This window comes from Onthophagus taurus, chromosome 5 (genome assembly GCF_036711975.1).
Source record: "Onthophagus taurus isolate NC chromosome 5, IU_Otau_3.0, whole genome shotgun sequence".
Taxonomy (NCBI): Eukaryota; Metazoa; Arthropoda; class Insecta; order Coleoptera; family Scarabaeidae; genus Onthophagus; species Onthophagus taurus.
In genome coordinates this window covers 1,833,333-1,852,750 of record NC_091970.1, presented here as the reverse complement: position 1 = coordinate 1,852,750, position 19,418 = coordinate 1,833,333, and the positions used below count along the sequence as shown (strand labels likewise).

Sequence of the window (19,418 nt, the reverse complement as noted above, 5' to 3'; positions counted from 1 at the left end):
TTGAAATGTTGGTATCATGGATTGTTCATTCGGAACTTTCGATCTAAAATATTTTCAAGATGGCTGCCATTTCCGGTCTACCGGAAGCATCGTTCGTTTTCGTGTTATTTTGATTTTAAGTTTTTTTTGGCAAATTTCACCATGCTCTATAAAATCTCATATCCCAACCAACATTCATTCAAAAAAGCTCTAAATTGACACGATTACTCTTCAGATGCTGTGAAATAGATTGTCATTTATTGTACCAGAGTATCTTATACAGGGTGGTTAAAAATTGAATTTCTCCATATTTAATCGCAAGAAAGTCGAAAATTTTAAATGGAACGATCAATATTTTATTAGCCTACCCGAAAGGGAATTTAATTCTCTACAATTTATCTATAAACATTCTTATACTTACCTATTTATTGTAGTACCTGTATAAATTTCCCAATATGAGGTAAACTACAATAAATAGGTATAGGAATGTTCATAGATAATTTGTAGAGAATTAAATTCCCTTTCTGATAGCCTAAAAAAATATGGAGCGTTCCATTTAAAATTTTCAAGTTCCTCACAATTGAATATGGAGAAAACAGTAATTCAATTTTTGACCACCCTGTATCAGATACCCCGATACAACAAATGACAATCCATTTGACAACATCTGAAGAGTAATCGTGCCAATGTAGATGTTTTTTGAATGAACATTGCCTGAGATATGGGGTACAATTAAACGGTGTAATAAAAACTATAGCATTCAAGCTTTTAAATATACAGGGTGTCTCACGTAACTGGTTCGTTAGAACTTTTTTAGGTTCCACTATTTGTAGAGGTTTGAAATTTTGGTAGCATGGCTTGTTCATTTTAAACTTTCGATCTAAAATATTTTCAAGATGGCCACCCCTTCCGGTCTACCGGAAGTAGACCACAACTTCGTTATTTTAAATGGAATGCTATAGTTTTTATTACACCTTTCAATTATACATAAAAAAATACGTTGACTTTGATAAAAGTTGTTGGTACCTACCATTTTTTGTTTTCGAGTTATTTTGATTTTAAGCTTTTTTTAGCAAATTTCACCATGCTCTTTAAAAGCTTATATCTCAGTTAACGTTCATTAAAAAAACCTCTAAATTGGCACGATTACTCTTCAGATGTTGCCAAATAGATTGTCATTTATTGTACCAGAGTATCTTATACAGGGTGGTTAAAAATTGAATTTCTCCATATTTAATCGCAAGAAAGTCGAAAATTTTAAATGGAACGATCAATATTTTATTAGCCTACCCGAAAGGGAATTTAATTCTCTACAATTTATCTATAAACATTCTTATACCTATTTATTGTAGTTTCTCTCATATTGGGAAATTTATCAAAACATGCAGGGAATGCAATAAACCGTTTGTATTTTATTAGAAGGCCAATTTCGTTTAATTTATTTCTATTATTATTTGTACTATTAATCTTTTAGTTTACTAGCTTTTACTTACCAAAAATAACAAAGAAAAGATCTAATCATTATGTCCACATAATCTCATTATGTGTTCGACACATTCTGTCCAAAAGTTTACTACATTCGCCATCGATACAAAATAAATTTCAAATATCAGCGTTGGAATAATCTGCCTCATAGATCAGCCTAATGTTCAATGACAATAATACAAACATGGACCAGAAACTGTCAAAATTCCATAGCTTTCTAATAAAAGAACCGATGAGGTAAACTACAATAAATAGGTATAGGAATGTTCATAGATAATTTGTAGAGAATTAAATTCCCTTTCTGATAGCCTAAAAAAATACGGGGCGTTCCATTTAAAATTTTCAAGTTCCTCACAATTGAATATGGAGAAAACAGTAATTCAATTTTTGACCACCTGTATCAGATACTCCGATACAACAAATGACAATCCATTTGACAACATCTAAAGAGTAATCGTGCCAATGTAGATCTTTTTTGAATGAACATTGCCTGAGATATGGGGTACAATTAAACGGTGTAATAAAAACTATAGCATTCAAGCTTTTAAATATACAGGTGTCTCACGTAACTGGTTCGTTAGCACTTCTTTAGGTTCCACTATTCGTAGAGGTTTGAAATTTTGGTAGCATGGGTTGTTCATTCTAAACTTTCAATCTAAAATATTTTCAAGATGGCCACCACTTCCGGTCTACCGGAAGTAGACCACAACTTCGTTATTTTAAATGGAATGCTATAGTTTTTATTACACCTTTCAATTATACATCAAAAAATATGTTGACTTTGATAAAAGATATTGGTACCTACCATTTTTTGTTTTCGAGTTATTTTGATTTTAAGCTTTTTTTTAGCAAATTTCACCATGCTCTTTAAAAGCTTATATCTCAGTTAACGTTCATTAAAAAAACCTCTAAATTGGCACGATTACTCTTCAGATGTTGCCAAATAGATTGTCATTTCTTGTATCAGAATATACTTATACTTATACAGGGTGGTCAAAAATTGAATTACCGTTTCTCCATATTCAATGGCTAGAAAGTCGAAAATTTTAAATGGAATACCCCGTATTTTTTTACCCTATCAGAAAGGGAATTTAATTCTCTACAAATTATCTATAAACATTCCTATACCTATTTATAGTAGTTTCCCTGATATTGGTAAATTAATCAAAATCAGACATAAAATCCCAAAGCCCGTTTGTGTTTTTGTTAGCAGGCCAAGACATTTTGACAGTTCATCGTTTAATTTATTTAAATTATGCTATAAAAACTGTAGCTTCAAAAAGTTTTAACGAACCAGTTACGTGAGACACCTGTATACAGGCTGTCCCGTTAAGCGTACGGAGCGGCTGTATCTCGACAACGGTAAGGCCTAGAGGTTTGGGAAAAAAATCTTTATAAGCAAAGTGACCAAGAGAAATAGCTGGAAATTATTTTGAACTTCGTAATTCGACCGCTAGGGGCGTAACTGCCATTGAGAAACATAAAATTGCCGCTATCTCAGAAACTTAGACGATGAGCTATAATTTTGACAACATCATTTAATAGCTTGGATAATACCGCATCGCTTTTGTTTTGCGATATTTCTCATATCTGTCATAATAAGGGAGGGGGAGGCCAATGCGTTTTCATATGTTTACATTTTAATATCTCCTGGACCATTCAACCGATTTGAATATTTTTGGTGTTGTTTGAAAGAGCATTTTATGCTCTTTTTAAAGATATTTTCAGTAAGACCGTTTGCTTTAAAACAAATAAGCTAGAGGGCGTTATCTGCAGCGATTACATATTTTTGTGATTTTTGAAGAAAAGTTAAATGGAACGATACTATCTACTTCACAAATTCTTAGTCACCTTAAAATTTGCTAAATTTTAGTGAAAACCGCATCTCGATATCGCTACCCGTTCTCGAATTATAGAAGAAAATGTTAAAAACTCGAGTGCCATCAATCGCATCCAGTTACCTCATTGATAAAAACAAATCACATAACCATGGTAACTGTAAACATGTCATTTATCAACGCAGAAGCGTATGATTGATAGAGCGTATGATGATTTATTTTCAATGTTTCGAATACGATGCAACTGCGTGGCAAAAATGTGCAATGCAATTACGACAAAGAAAGACATTTTTCTCTAGAAGTGTTTTTAAGATTGATTTAGTGATTACGGAAAACTGGCAACATGTAGCCCATTCAGACATCCCTATGACTTCGTAAACCACATTGGTGCGCAATGCATGGAGTTCACACATAATCTGGATTCCTCAAGAGAATAATATCTTCACCACGTTGTTTTACATCAGGCCTTAACAGATACCGATTATAATAACAGACTGCACTATTATCATTGACTTTTAAATATGATTTGGACAAATCCTTTTATCACAAATGCTATGGATGCATGAAGCATCTGTCCACAAGCTGGTGTAAACTTGCATAATATGCATTCTTGGTTAGAGCAAAACCCACATTGCTTTCACCCCTTTATCTATTGCGTAGACTAAACGACCTGACCTGAAAGGAGGGCCTCAACTAAAAAGAGGAGCCCTAGCCTGGTACACCGATGCTTCAAAGACAGTAAGATCTGGAGTAGGCATGGGCATCAGTGGACCAAATAGCCACATCAAATTGCCCCTCAGCTCGGACTTAACAATTTTCCAAGCAGAAGTTCTTGCTATAAACTTCTGCACCGCTTTGAACCTACAGAAGGGACAAAAAGGTGCATCCATAAACATTTTCACAGACAGTCGGGCCGCCTTAAAGGCAATTCAGACCTACACGTGTGGCTAGAGAGTGCACCAACAACCTGAGAGAACTCGCTAGGGGCAATGATGTTACCCTATGGTGGGTTCCAGGTCACAGCAACATTGAGGGTAATGAGAAGGCCGACAAGCTGGCCAAAGAGGCAGCAAACACGCCCTTCATTGGACCCCAACCTGGATGTGGACTACAAAAAAGCCATCTAAAACAAATAATCAACAATTGAGAGGCTTCAAAGATAGCCTTACGCTGGAAAGAACTTCCAGGTCACAGACAAGCGAAGAGTATGATAACTCCGTCGCAAAACAAAACCAAAGAGGTTTTATGCCTCAGCAAAGGGGATCTAAGAACGCTCTCAGGCTACCTGACCGGCCATGTGCCCCTAAAATACCACCTCTTCCACATTGGACAAGCTGAGGATCAAACTTGTCGACTATGCAACGACGAGTCAGAAACTGCTGAACATATACTGTGCAATTGTTTCCTCCAAGAATTTGTTTCCTAAGGTAACTTGATCCGATTAAGATATACGAATTTTTAACATTTTCTTCTATAATTCGAGAATGGATGGAGATATCGAGATGCGGTTTTCACTATTATTTAGCAAATTTTATAGTGATTAAGGGTCTGTGAAGAAAACAGTACCGTTCCATTTAACTTTTTTTCAAAAATCACAAAAATATGTAACCGCTGCAGATAACGCCCTCTAGCTTATTTGTTTTAAACCAAGCGGTCTTACTGAAAATATCTTTTAAAAGAGCATGTAATGCTCTTTCAAACAAGATCAAAAATATTCAAATCGGTTGAACGGTCCAGGAGATATTAAAATGTAAACATTTGAAAACGCATTGGCCTCCCCCTCCCTTATTATGACAGATATGAGAAATATCGCAAAACAAAAGCGATGCGGTATTATCCAAGCTACTAAATGATGTTGTCAAAGTTATGGCTCATCGTCTAATTTTCTGAGATAGCGGGAATTTTATGTTTCTCTATGGCAGTTACGCCCCCTAGGGGTCGAATTACGAACTTCAAAATAATTTCCGGCTATTTGTCTTGCTCACTTTGGGTAAAAGGATTTTTTTCCCAAAGCTCTAGGCCTTACCGTTCTAGAGATACAGCCGCTCCGTACGCTTAACGGGACAGCCTGTATACAGGTGTCTCACGTAACTGGTTCGTTAAAACTTTTTGAAGTTATAGTTTTTATAGCATAATTTAAATAAATTAAACGATGAACTGTCAAAATGTCTTGGCCTGCTAACAAAAACACAAACGGGCTGTGGGATTTTATGTCTGATTTTGATTAATTTTCCAATATCAGGGAAACTACTATAAATAGGTATAGGAATGTTTATAGATAATTTGTAGAGAATTAAATTCCCTTTCTGATAGGGTAAAAAAAATACGGGGTATTCCATTTAAAATTTTCGACTTTCTAGCCATTGAATATGGAGAAACGGTAATTCAATTTTTGACCACCCTGTATAAGATATTCTGATACAAGAAATGACAATCTATTTGGCAACATCTGAAGAGTAATCGTGCCAATTTAGAGTTTTTTTTAATGAACGTTAACTGAGATATAGACTTTTAAAGAGCATGGTGAAATTTGCCAAAAAAAGCTTAAAATCAAAATAACTCGAAAACCAAAAATGGTAGGTACCAACAACTTTTATCAAAGTCAACATGTTTTTTTTATGTATAATTGAAAGGTGTAATAAAAACTATAGCATTCTATTTAAAATAACGAAGTTGTGGTCTACTTCCGGTAGACCGGAAGGGGTGGCCATCTTGAAAATATTTTAGATCGAAAGTTTAAAATGAACAACCCATGCTACCAAAATTTCAAACCTCTACGAATAGTGGAACCTAAAAAAGTCCTAACGAACCAGTTACGTGAGACACCCTGTATATTTAAAAGCTTGAATGCTATAGTTTTTATTACACCGTTTAATTGTACCCCATATCTCAGGCAATGTTCATTCAAAAAAGATCTACATTGGCACGATTACTCTTCAGATGTTGTCAAATGGATTGTCATTTGTTGTATCGGAGTATCTGATACAGGGTGGTCAAAAATTGAATTACTGTTTTCTCCATATTCAATTGTGAGGAACTTGAAAATTTTAAATGGAACGCCCTGTATTTTTTTAGGTTATCAGAAAGGGAAGCTACTAAATGATGTTGTCAAAGTTATAGCTCATCGTCTAACTTTCTGAGATAGCGGGAATTTTATGTTTCTCTATGGCAGTTACGCCCCCTAGGGGTCGAATTACGAACTGCAAAATAATTTCCGGCTATTTGTCTTGCTCACTTTGGTTAAAAGGATTTTTTTCCCAAAGCTCTAGGCCTTACCGTTCTAGAGATACAGCCGCTCCGTACGCTTAACGGGACACTCTGTATAGAGAGGTTTCGTTAAAAATGATTAATTAATAAATCAAGTTATTTAGAAAAAAATTTTATTCAGAATCAGGATAAGGTTTTAAACAAACATGTACATTCCCAGAATCGGCTAAAAACGATCTTAAAACTTCTTGCCCAATATGAACATCTTTATGCGGAGGAGTCGAAACTTTATGAAACAATTCAATCGCATTATTCAACAATGGTATTCCCTTTTCGGGTTCTTGCGTTTCAACAAGTTCGAACGCCGCTTGGAGTTGTTCCTCGCATATTTTCATTTGCAAGATGTTATCGGTTAAAGACACCTTCTTTTTGCAACGGGGACACTTCATCGTTTCGTTTTGAACGGGTAATGTAAAAAAGTAGGAACATTTTTGAGTTGGACAGCGGATTTTTCGCGGATACGTTTCTAACCCATTTTCGTATGTTGGCCAATCTTGAGTGCAAGCGGTGCATTGGCAGGTAAACCAATATCTCCCAGATAAAGATTTTTGTCTATCGGATAACGGGCGGCGGGTAAAAACGGGGCCGTAATTTTCTGCTATTAATTCTCCCGGTGATATTGGCCGCACTGCGTTTATTACGATGTTTTTTCCAACGAAATATCTAAAAATTAAATTATTTTTTTTAATTACTTAATACGATTTATGATAAGATTATTAATTAATCCTTTTATTGAGCTTCTTACCTCGTAACTCCTGGATAACAATCGTGATTAAATAAAGCTACCGTAGGATAAATTGCAACTCCAATATAAGAAGCTCGAGATCCTCTTAATCTGTGCTGAGGAGTGATTCGAGTTTCATAAATTTCGTGCGCATTAAATTGCAACATTTGTAAACAAAACAAAATTAACTCTCCGATTTTAAATTCAACATCCGTCGGAATACAATTATCCTCATCTTCGCGTCCGAAATATCCACTCTTTTGCAAAATTCTTAACAAAAACGCTGCCATTATGGTTCTTTGGATAAAATCTCTTGGTGGTCGCAAACTTGAATTTGTACATAACGAATAAACTTGCTCCAAGCTGCGATTTTCATGGATTTTTAAGTTTTTTTCTAAACTATTTTGAGTTATCATCCTCAAACAAGTATGGGCTAAAATACTCATACCAGATCCGATCAACAAATCAATAAATTTGCATTCAAAACGATGATAACTCGACAAAGCGATATCACGACACTCGGGTTTACAAAACGCAACATTCGAACATTCTGGACATCCAACAGGAGAAATTAATCGCTCAAAACAATGATGACAATTCGTCCCAAAACATTCCGGGAGTAAACAAGAAGCATGAGGTGGCTCAACAACAATAACCTCTCCAGTTTTAATATGTTCTTTAGCAACAACGAATCTCCCAAAACCCTCTTCTTCTTTAACCAACATTTTCTTCGTCGCATTCGGGTAATCGGGATGTTTTTTAGTTACAAACGGCATAACTCTGCGATTTTCGTGTTTATTTTCTTTGTATTCTTTATCAATATCGTTTCGAAGACTTTCGAGCTCATTTTCTGGAAGCAATTTAGCCGCTATGTTGAATGACACTCTCGCCCGGTTCAATTCGTTGATGGCTTTGTAACAAATTCCCATTCGACGGAAAGCTTCGGCTTTATCGGTTATGTTCTCTTTTAAAGCCGTTTGAATGTCTCGTAATGCTAAAGAATATTCTCCCAATCTCATTAAAACTTCTGATCGACCCCATAATGATAGGGTTAATGATAAACCATCATCGACGTGAATGTTTTCACCTAAAAGAAAATAAGAAATTAGTTAATTTGTGTCAAAAAGTCTCTAACATATAAAGTTGTATTGAAACAACCCATTTTATCACGTCGGAAATAAAAAATCCTTTAAAACGAGTCCAAACACGACTTATTTATTCCAAAAAATAAAAAAGTTACAACCGGAAGTTAGTAATAAAAAGTGAGGTTAATAATAATAATTAATATTATTACCCCGCTCATTTTTAAAAATAACCACATCGAGTTTGGGCTCATTTTGAATCATTTTTAATCGCGATTATGAATTTATTACCATAAAATTAAAAAACGGAAGTTGATAACCGGAAGTTAAGTTAATTATTACTTTTAAACATAATCGTATTGGGTTGGAGCTTATTTTAAACGATTATAATCGGGATTAAAATCGATATTTAAAAATTTTTAATCGAATTTTATGGCATAAAGGGTTAAGAAACACCGGAAGTTATTTAATAAGCAAGAGTTGTATTAAAATAGCCCATTTTATCACGTCGGAAATAAAAAATCCTTTAAAATGAGTCCAAACACGACTTATTTATTCCAAAAAATAAAAAAGTTACAACCGGAAGGTAATAATAAAAAGTGAGGTTAATAATAATAATTAATATTATTACCTCGCTCATTTTTAAAGATAACCACATCGAGTTTGGGCTCATTTTGAATCATTTTTAATCGCGATTATGAATTTATTAGCATAAAATTAAAAAACGGAAGTTGATAACCGGAAGTTAAGTTAATTATTACTTTTAAACATAATCGTATTGGGTTGGAGCTTATTTTAAACGATTATAATCGGGATTAAGATCGATATTTAAAAATTTTTAATCGAATTTTATGGCATAAAGGGTTAAAAAAACGCCGGAAGTTATTTAATAAGCAAGAATTGTATTAAAATAGCCCATTTTATCACGTCGGAAATAAAAAATCCTTTAAAATGAGTCCAAACACGACGTATTTATTCCAAAAAATAAAAAAGTTACAACCGGAAGTTAGTAATAAAAAGTGAGGTTAATAATAATAATTAATATTATTACCTCGCTCATTTTTAAAGATAACCACATCGAGTTTGGGCTCATTTCAAATCATTTTTAATCGCGATTGTGAATTTATTTGCTAAAATTAAAAAGCGGAAGTTGATAACCGGAAGTTAAGTTAATTATTACTTTTAAACATAATCGTATTGGGTTGGAACTTATTTTAAACGATTATAATCGGGATTAAAATCGATATTTAAAAATTTTTAATCGAATTTTATGGCATAAAGGGTTAAGAAACACCGGAAGTTATTTCATAAGCAAGAGTTGTATTAAAATAGCCCATTTTATCACGTCGGAAATAAAAAATCCTTTAAAATGAGTCCAAACACGACCTATTTATTCCAAAAAATAAAAAAGTTACAACCGGAAGTTAGTAATAAAAAGTGAGGTTAATAATAATAATTAATATTATTACCCCGCTCATTTTTAAAGATAACCATATCGAGTTTGGGCTCATTTTAAATCATTTTTAATCGCGATTATGAATTTATTACCATAAAATTAAAAAACGGAAGTTGATAACCGGAAGTTAAGTTAATTATTACTTTTAAACATAATCGTATTGGGTTGGAGCTTATTTTAAACGATTATAATCGGGATTAAAATCGATATTTAAAAATTTTTAATCGAATTTTATGGCATAAAGGGTTAAGAAACACCGGAAGTTATTTAATAAACAAGAGTTGTGTTAAAATAGCCCATTTTATCACGTCGGAAATAAAAAATCCTTTAAAATGAGTCCAAACACGACTTATTTATTCCAAAAAATAAAAAAGTTACAACCGGAAGTTAGTAATAAAAAGTGAGGTTAATAATAATAATTAATATTATTACCCCGCTCATTTTTAAAGATAACCATATCGAGTTTGGGCTCATTTTAAATCATTTTTAATCGCGATTATGAATTTATTTACATAAAATTAAAAAACGGAAGTTGATAACCGGAAGTTAAGTTAATTATTACTTTTAAACATAATCGTATTGGGTTGGAGCTTATTTTAAACGATTATAATCGGGATTAAAATCGATATTTAAAAATTTTTAATCGAATTTTATGGCATAAAGGGTTAAAAACACCGGAAGTTATTTAATAAACAAGAGTTGTGTTAAAATAGCCCATTTTATCACGTCGGAAATAAAAAATCCTTTAAAATGAGTCCAAACACGACTTATTTATTCCAAAAAATAAAAAAGTTACAACCGGAAGTTAGTAATAAAAAGTGAGGTTAATAATAATGATTAATATTATTACCTCGCTCATTTTTAAAGATAACCACATCGAGTTTGGGCTCATTTTAAACCATTTTTAATCGCGATTATGAATTTATTTGCTAAAATTAAAAAACGGAAGTTGATAACCGGAAGTTAAGTTAATTATTACTTTTAAACATAATCGTATTGGGTTGGAGCTTATTTTAAACGATTATAATCGGGATTAAAATCGATATTTAAAAATTTTGAATCGAATTTTATGGCATAAAAGGTTAAGAAACACCGGAAGTTATTTAATAAACAAGAGTTGTATTAAAATAGCCCATTTTATCACGTCGGAAATAAAAAATCCTTTAAAATGAGTCCAAACACGACGTATTTATTCCAAAAAATAAAAAAGTTACAACCGGAAGTTAGTAATAAAAAGTGAGGTTAATAATAATAATTAATATTATTACCTCGCTCATTTTTAAAGATAACCACATCGAATTTGGGCTCATTTTGAATCATTTTTAATCGCGATTATGAATTTATTACCATAAAATTAAAAAACGGAAGTTGATAACCGGAAGTTAAGTTAATTATTACTTTTAAACATAATCGTATTGGGTTGGAGCTTATTTTAAACGATTATAATCGGGATTAAGATCGATATTTAAAAATTTTTAATCGAATTTTGTGGCATAAAGGGTTAAGAAACACCGGAAGTTATTTAATAAGCAAGAGTTGTATTAAAATGGCCCATTTTATCATGTAGGAAATAAAAAATCCTTTAAAATGAGTCCAAACACGACTTATTTATGTCAAAAAATAAAAAAGTTACAACCGGAAGTTAGTAATAAAAAGTGAGGTTAATAATAATAATTAATATTATTACCTCGCTCATTTTTAAAGATAACCACATCGAGTTTGGGCTCATTTTAAATCATTTTTGATCGCGATTATGAATTTATTACCATAAAATTAAAAAACGGAAGTTGATAACCGGAAGTTAAGTTAATTATTACTTTTAAACATAATCGTATTGGGTTGGAGCTTATTTTAAACGATTATAATCGGGATTAAGATCGATATTTAAAAATTTTTAATCGAATTTTGTGGCATAAAGGGTTAAGAAACACCGGAAGTTATTTAATAAGCAAGAGTTGTATTAAAATGGCCCATTTTATCATGTAGGAAATAAAAAATCCTTTAAAATGAGTCCAAACACGACTTATTTATGTCAAAAAATAAAAAAGTTACAACCGGAAGTTAGTAATAAAAAGTGAGGTTAATAATAATAATTAATATTATTACCTCGCTCATTTTTAAAGATAACCACATCGAGTTTGGGCTCATTTTAAATCATTTTTGATCGCGATTATGAATTTATTACCATAAAATTAAAAAACGGAAGTTGATAACCGGAAGTTAAGTTAATTATTACTTTTAAACATAATCGTATTGGGTTGGAGCTTATTTTAAACGATTATAATCGGGATTAAAATCGATATTTAAAAATTTTTAATCGAATTTTATGGCATAAAGGGTTAAGAAACACCGGAAGTTATTTAATAAGCAAGAGTTGTATTAAAATAGCCCATTTTATCACGTCGGAAATAAAAAATCCTTTAAAATGAGTCCAAACACGACGTATTTATTCCAAAAAATAAAAAAGTTACAACCGGAAGTTAGTAATAAAAAGTGAGGTTAATAATAATAATTAATATTATTACCTCGCTCATTTTTAAAGATAACCACATCGAGTTTGGGCTCATTTTAAATCATTTTTAATCGCGATTATGAATTTATTTGCATAAAATTAAAAAACGGAAGTTGATAACCGGAAGTTAAGTTAATTATTACTTTTAAACATAATCGTATTGGGTTGGAGCTTATTTTAAACGATTATAATCGGGATTAAAATCGATATTTAAAAATTTTTTATCAAATTTTATGGCATAAAGGGTTAAGAAACACCGGAAGTTATTTAATAAGCAAGAGTTGTATTAAAATAGCCCATTTTATCACGTCGGAAATAAAAAATCCTTTAAAATGAGTCCAAACACGACATATTTATGTCAAAAAATAAAAAAGTTACAACCGGAAGGTAATAATAAAAAGTGAGGTTAATAGTAATAATTAATATTATTACCTCGCTCATTTTTAAAGATAACCACATCGAGTTTGGGCTCATTTTAAATCATTTTTAATCGCGATTATGTATTTATTAACATAAAATTAAAAAACGGAAGTTGATAACCGGAAGTTAAGTTATTATTACTTTTAAACATAATCGTATTGGGTTGGAGCTTATTTTAAACGATTATAATCGGGATTAAAATCGATATTTAAAAATTTTTAATCGAATTTTATGGCATAAAGGGTTAAGAAACACCGGAAGTTATTTAATAAGCAAGAGTTGTATTAAAATAGCCCATTTTATCACGTCGGAAATAAAAAATCCTTTAAAATGAGTCCAAACACGACATATTTATGTCAAAAAATAAAAAAGTTACAACCGGAAGGTAATAATAAAAAGTGAGGTTAATAGTAATAATTAATATTATTACCTCGCTCATTTTTAAAGATAACCACATCGAGTTTGGGCTCATTTTAAATCATTTTTAATCGCGATTATGTATTTATTAACATAAAATTAAAAAACGGAAGTTGATAACCGGAAGTTAAGTTATTATTACTTTTAAACATAATCGTATTGGGTTGGAGCTTATTTTAAACGATTATAATCGGGATTAAAATCGATATTTAAAAATTTTTAATCGAATTTTATGGCATAAAGGGTTAAGAAACACCGGAAGTTATTTAATAAGCAAGAGTTGTATTAAAATAGCCCATTTTATCACGTCGGAAATAAAAAATCCTTTAAAATGAGTCCAAACACGACATATTTATGTCAAAAAATAAAAAAGTTACAACCGGAAGGTAATAATAAAAAGTGAGGTTAATAGTAATAATTAATATTATTACCTCGCTCATTTTTAAAGATAACCACATCGAGTTTGGGCTCATTTTAAATCATTTTTAATCTTGTCGTCATTTTTGTGATTATTTTTAAGTTTTATGGAAGATTTTTTTCACTATTGATAAGAAGAGCCATCAAATTAGCACTTTTCGCATCAGATATTTAAATGAATTCAATTTAATCGTTTTCTATTTAATTTTATTTACCTGTATTTGGGGCTCTTAAAACACTTTGACTATAAAACATCAAAGATTTTTCCAAATCTCCATTTCGAAAATATTTCTCAGCTTCGTGTCTCCTCGCCTTTGAAACATCAGCACTGTTTTTGCGATAAATTTCTTGAACGTGCGTTAAAGTGTACACAATCACACTTTTAGCCTATTACATTATAATATATTTTTTGATTAAATAAGTTATTAATATTAACTAACTTACCGGTTCATATTCGTATAAAATTCTTAACCTCTCATTATCGTTGGTTAACGATCCAAAAACGTTTTCAATCCAATCATCACCGACACTCTCAAGCGTGTTATAAACAAATTGCATGAAAAATCCTTTATCATTTGATTGTAGTGTTTTTTCACTACAAATCGTAGTGTAAACCGGGTCGTGAAAACGTCCGCCCATCGTTTTTTGATGTACTTACTAATTTAATTTTGTCTTCGGCTTTTGGAACGTTTTTCCGAGTTAATTTTAGTTCCAGTTCGGACGAACTATAAATATAAAGTGAAAGAGAGCGAGAGAACCATCAAACGAATTTTAATCGTTGTTCTTAATCAACGTTTTAATATTTAAACGCGGATGTTTATGTTATATAAGACGAAATCGGATGATTTCTTTAACCTATATTTATAGAAACGATAAGAATTTGTTTAATTTTTCTATCTTATTTAATCTCTATTTTAGTGATAGTTTATTAATTTATTTCAAGGATTTTGAAGTTAATAATATTTTCAATAACATACAAGGTATCACAAAAATTCGGTAGCACGATATTATTTTTATTGATAAAAACGGAACGGAAGTACAGTGTGTTAATTAATTATCGTACCCGACGTCATCATTGCAAGTATGCAACCAATATCACAGTATTAGTATTGCAATACGCATATTGTGATATTGGTTGCATACTTAATTAACACACTGTATATAGAGACATGAAATTAGGCATAATTCGCCTTCACACAAGTCCCTAAACGGGTGTGCTTCAGAATGCGCCACCTTAGCTTTGTGGTTCAGCTTAGTCTTGTTGGGTATCCGTTCAAGTGAGCCCAGCTCCAAGGAATCATTTCTTTCATCTGAATCTCTTCAAAGCAGTTTTGATAGTAAATTTTCGCCTCCTACACCAAATTTTCTTCTTTATCTATTGCTATCTATCATTGGTATGCATACCAAAGACTTCAGATAACCATTCGTATGGTTCAAATTACATCAAATACCCAAAAGGTTTGCAGAGGCAAAATAGTTTTTCACCGTGCTTACCAAAGTCATCAATACTCAGCCTTTCTTGGAGTTCAAAAATTATCAATTCAGCATTTGCATCAATTCTCGTAGTTTTGCAAATTTGTCGCCCAGAGGAAGGTTATTATTATCTGCACAGTGGAGATATCTTTTTATCATTCCTCATAGAATTTACTAGTGCTATATTGCAAGATTCGGTTCCTAGCTCCCACCACATTGGGTGCTGATTGCATCAATTTCTCAAAATTCGGAAATCCAGAAATAAGAACGGATTTTTGCCAAATTCTCTTTTTCGGTAACTTCTTTTCTATTTCTGACAAAGGTTCGTTGTCACTATTTGACTCTTCGTTAGTGTTGCTATCACCAATTGTGAAAGTCCGTCTTTGTTTCGTAATTTTAGCTTCTGCTTGAAGCTGACGACCATCTAAACTGTCAAATTTACAAATATGACATTATATTTTCAAAAAATCGTATCATCTCTATTTTTAATGGTAATGATATGATATATATGTTAAATTACAGCTTGGAGATCCTAGTTTATGATATGATATAAAAACCATATGATAATATTAATAGAATTTCCTGAAAAAAGGTACTGAAGAAAACAGTCAAATTTGCAAATATAGAATGACGTCATATTTTCAAAAAATCGTATCATCTCTATTCTTAATGATAATGATATGATGTATATGTTAAATTGAAGCTTGGAGATTGTAGTTTATGATATGATATAAAAACTATATGATAACATTAATAAAATTTTCTGAAAAAAGGTATTAAAGAAAACTGTCAAATTTGCAAATATAAAATGACGTCATATTTTCAAAAAATCATATCATGTTTATTTTTAATGATAATGATATGATGTATATGTTAAATTGAAGCTTGGAGATCCTAGTTTATGACATGATATAAAAACTATATGATAATATTAATAAAATTTCCTGAAAAAAGGTATTGAAGAAAACACTGTCAAATTTGCAAATATAAAATGACATTATATTTTCAAAAAATCGTATCATCTCTATTTTTAATGGTAATGATATGATATATATGTTAAATTGAAGCATGGAGATCCTAGTTTATGATATGATATAAAAACTATATGATAATATTAATAAAATTTCCTGAAAAAAGGTATTTAAGAAAACACTGTCAAATTTGCAAATATAAAATGACGTCATATTTTCAAAAAATCGTATCATCTCTATTTTTAATGATAATGATATGATGTATATGTTAAATTGAAGCTTGGAGATCCTAGTTTATGATATGATATAAAAACTATATGATAATATTAATAAAATTTTCTGAAAAAGGGTATTAAAGAAAACATTGTCAAATTTGCAAATATAAAATGACGTAAGATTTTCAAAAAATCATATCATCTCTATTTTTAATGGTAATGATATGATGTATATGTTAAATTAAAGCTTGGAGATCCTAGTTTATGATATGATATAAAAACTATATGATAATATTAATAAAATTTCCTGAAAAAAGGTATTGAAGAAAACACTGTCAAATTTACAAATATGACATATTTTCAAAAAATCGTATCATCTCTATTTTTAATGGTAATGATATGATATATATGTTAAATTGAAGCTTGGAGATCCTAGTTTATGATATGATATAAAAACCATATGATAATATTAATAAAATTTCCTGAAAAAAGGTATTGAAGAAAACACTGTCAAATTTGCAAATATAAAATGACGTCATATTTGCAAAAAATCGTATCATCTCTATTTTTAATGGTAATGATATGATATATATGTTACATTTAAGCTTGAACATTGTAGTTTATGATATGATATAAAAACTGTATGATAATATTAATAAAATTTCCTGAAAAAACACTGTCAAATCTGCAAATATAAAATGACGTCATATTTTCAAAAAATCATATCATGTTTATTTTTAATGATAATGATATGATGTATATGTTAAATTGAAGCTTGGAGATCCTAGTTTATGACATGATATAAAAACTATATGATAATATTAATAAAATTTCCTGAAAAAAGGTATTGAAGAAAACACTGTCAAATTTGCAAATATAAAATGACATTATATTTTCAAAAAATCGTATCATCTCTATTTTTAATGGTAATGATATGATATATATGTTAAATTGAAGCATGGAGATCCTAGTTTATGATATGATATAAAAACTATATGATAATATTAATAAAATTTTCTGAAAAAGGGTATTAAAGAAAACATTGTCAAATTTGCAAATATAAAATGACGTAAGATTTTCAAAAAATCATATCATCTCTATTTTTAATGGTAATGATATGATGTATATGTTAAATTAAAGCTTGGAGATCCTAGTTTATGATATGATATAAAAACTATATGATAATATTAATAAAATTTCCTGAAAAAAGGTATTGAAGAAAACACTGTCAAATTTACAAATATGACATATTTTCAAAAAATCGTATCATCTCTATTTTTAATGGTAATGATATGATATATATGTTAAATTGAAGCTTGGAGATCCTAGTTTATGATATGATATAAAAACCATATGATAATATTAATAAAATTTCCTGAAAAAAGGTATTGAAGAAAACACTGTCAAATTTGCAAATATAAAATGACGTCATATTTGCAAAAAATCGTATCATCTCTATTTTTAATGGTAATGATATGATATATATGTTACATTTAAGCTTGAACATTGTAGTTTATGATATGATATAAAAACTGTATGATAATATTAATAAAATTTCCTGAAAAAACACTGTCAAATCTGCAAATATAAAATGACGTCATATTTTCAAAAAATCGTATCATCTCTATTTTTAATGGTAATGATATGATGTATATGTTAAATTTAAGCTTGGAGATCCTAGTTTATGATATGATATAAAAACTATATGATAACATTAATAAGATTTTCTGAAAAAAGTTATTAAAGAAAACTGTCAAATTTGCAAATATAAAATGACGTCATATTTTCAAAAAATCATATCATCTTTATTTTTAATGGTAATGATATGATGTATATGTTAAATTAAAGCTTGGAGATTCTAGTTTATGATACGATATAAAAACTATATGATAATATTAATAAAATTTCCTGAAAAAAGGTATTAAAGAAAATATTGTCAAATTAGCAAATATAAAATGACGTAACATTTTCAAAAAATCGTATCATCTCTATTTTTAATGGTAATGATATGATATATATGTTAAATTGAAGCTTGGAGATCCTAGTTTATGACATGATATAAAAACTATATGATAATATTAATAAAATTTCTTCAAAAAACGTATTAAAAAAAACACTGTCAAATCTGCAAATATAAAATGACGTCATATTTTCAAAAAATCATAGCATCTCTATTTTTAATGGCAATGATATGATATATATGTTAAATTGCAGCTTGGAGATCCTAGTTTATGATATGATATAAAAATTATATGATAATATTAATAAAATTTCCTGAAAAAAGGTATTGAAGAAAACACTGTCAAATTTGCAAATATAAAATGACATCATATTTTCAAAAAATCATATCATCTCTATTTTTAATGGTAATGATATGATATATATGTTAAATTTAAGCTTGAACATTGTAGTTTATGATATGATATAAAAACTATATGATCATATCAATAAAATTTCCTGAAAAAAGGTATTAAAGAAGACACTGTCAAATTTGCAAATATAAAATGACATCATATTTTCAAAAAATCATATCATCTCTATCTTTAATGGTAATGATATGATATATATGTTAAATTGAACCTTGGAGATCCTAGTTTATGATATGATATAAAAACTATATGATAATATCAATAAAATTTCCTGAAAAAAGGTATTAAAGAAAACACTTGAAGCTGACGACCATCTAGTTATTGATGTCGTTGCAGAAATCTTCATTGCCGCAAGGCACAATAATTCGTCAAACAATCAGCATGTTTCCTGAAAACATGTTACTGCCTGCAAAATCACGTTGTGACTAATTCCATTATTGGAACTGTGGGCATAAACACAAGAAATGCCACAAAATGACATTGTAGGGAACCCTAAATTATTTTTATTTATAGATAATTCTTCAAATATAAATTTTATATAAATTTTCTGTTTATTTTCAGATCGTGTTACATCTTGATATTTCATCACCTAATTTCTACATTACCACATACGATGGAAAAAACTAGAAAGTTGCTGCAATAACACACCGATGTAATTTCATGGTCCCAAAAACTACAACGAAAGGTAGGAGATGTAATTATTATGTTAATTTTTTAATAAATTTTAATTAGTCAAGTTTCAAACCCTCAAATACTGTCTCTGTAACTAAACTAATTATGGTTACGTTGTCAA

General features: G+C 30.2%; 2 protein-coding genes across 2 annotated transcripts in view; one reads left to right on the top strand and one right to left on the bottom strand.

Annotated features, from left to right (window-relative positions):
• Nucleotides 1–19,418, top strand: part of LOC111422275 (serine/arginine-rich splicing factor 4-like) — a 62,290-nt gene that overhangs the window by 16,138 nt on the left and 26,734 nt on the right. The window contains exon 2 of the mRNA XM_071195748.1: nucleotides 19,187–19,310. The gene's annotated coding sequence lies outside the window, so the exon portion shown is untranslated. The remainder of the gene's footprint in view (nucleotides 1–19,186; nucleotides 19,311–19,418) is intronic.
• LOC111422272 (SET and MYND domain containing, class 4, member 2) lies at nucleotides 6,666–14,394 on the bottom strand. Its single transcript, XM_023055470.2, has 4 exons — nucleotides 14,042–14,394; nucleotides 13,813–13,984; nucleotides 7,315–8,380; nucleotides 6,666–7,232 (listed from the first exon to the last, which is right to left on the bottom strand). Exons 1-4 carry the CDS (start codon nucleotides 14,234–14,236, stop codon nucleotides 6,683–6,685), a joined length of 1,983 nt encoding a protein of 660 aa, XP_022911238.2. The 5' UTR covers nucleotides 14,237–14,394; the 3' UTR covers nucleotides 6,666–6,682.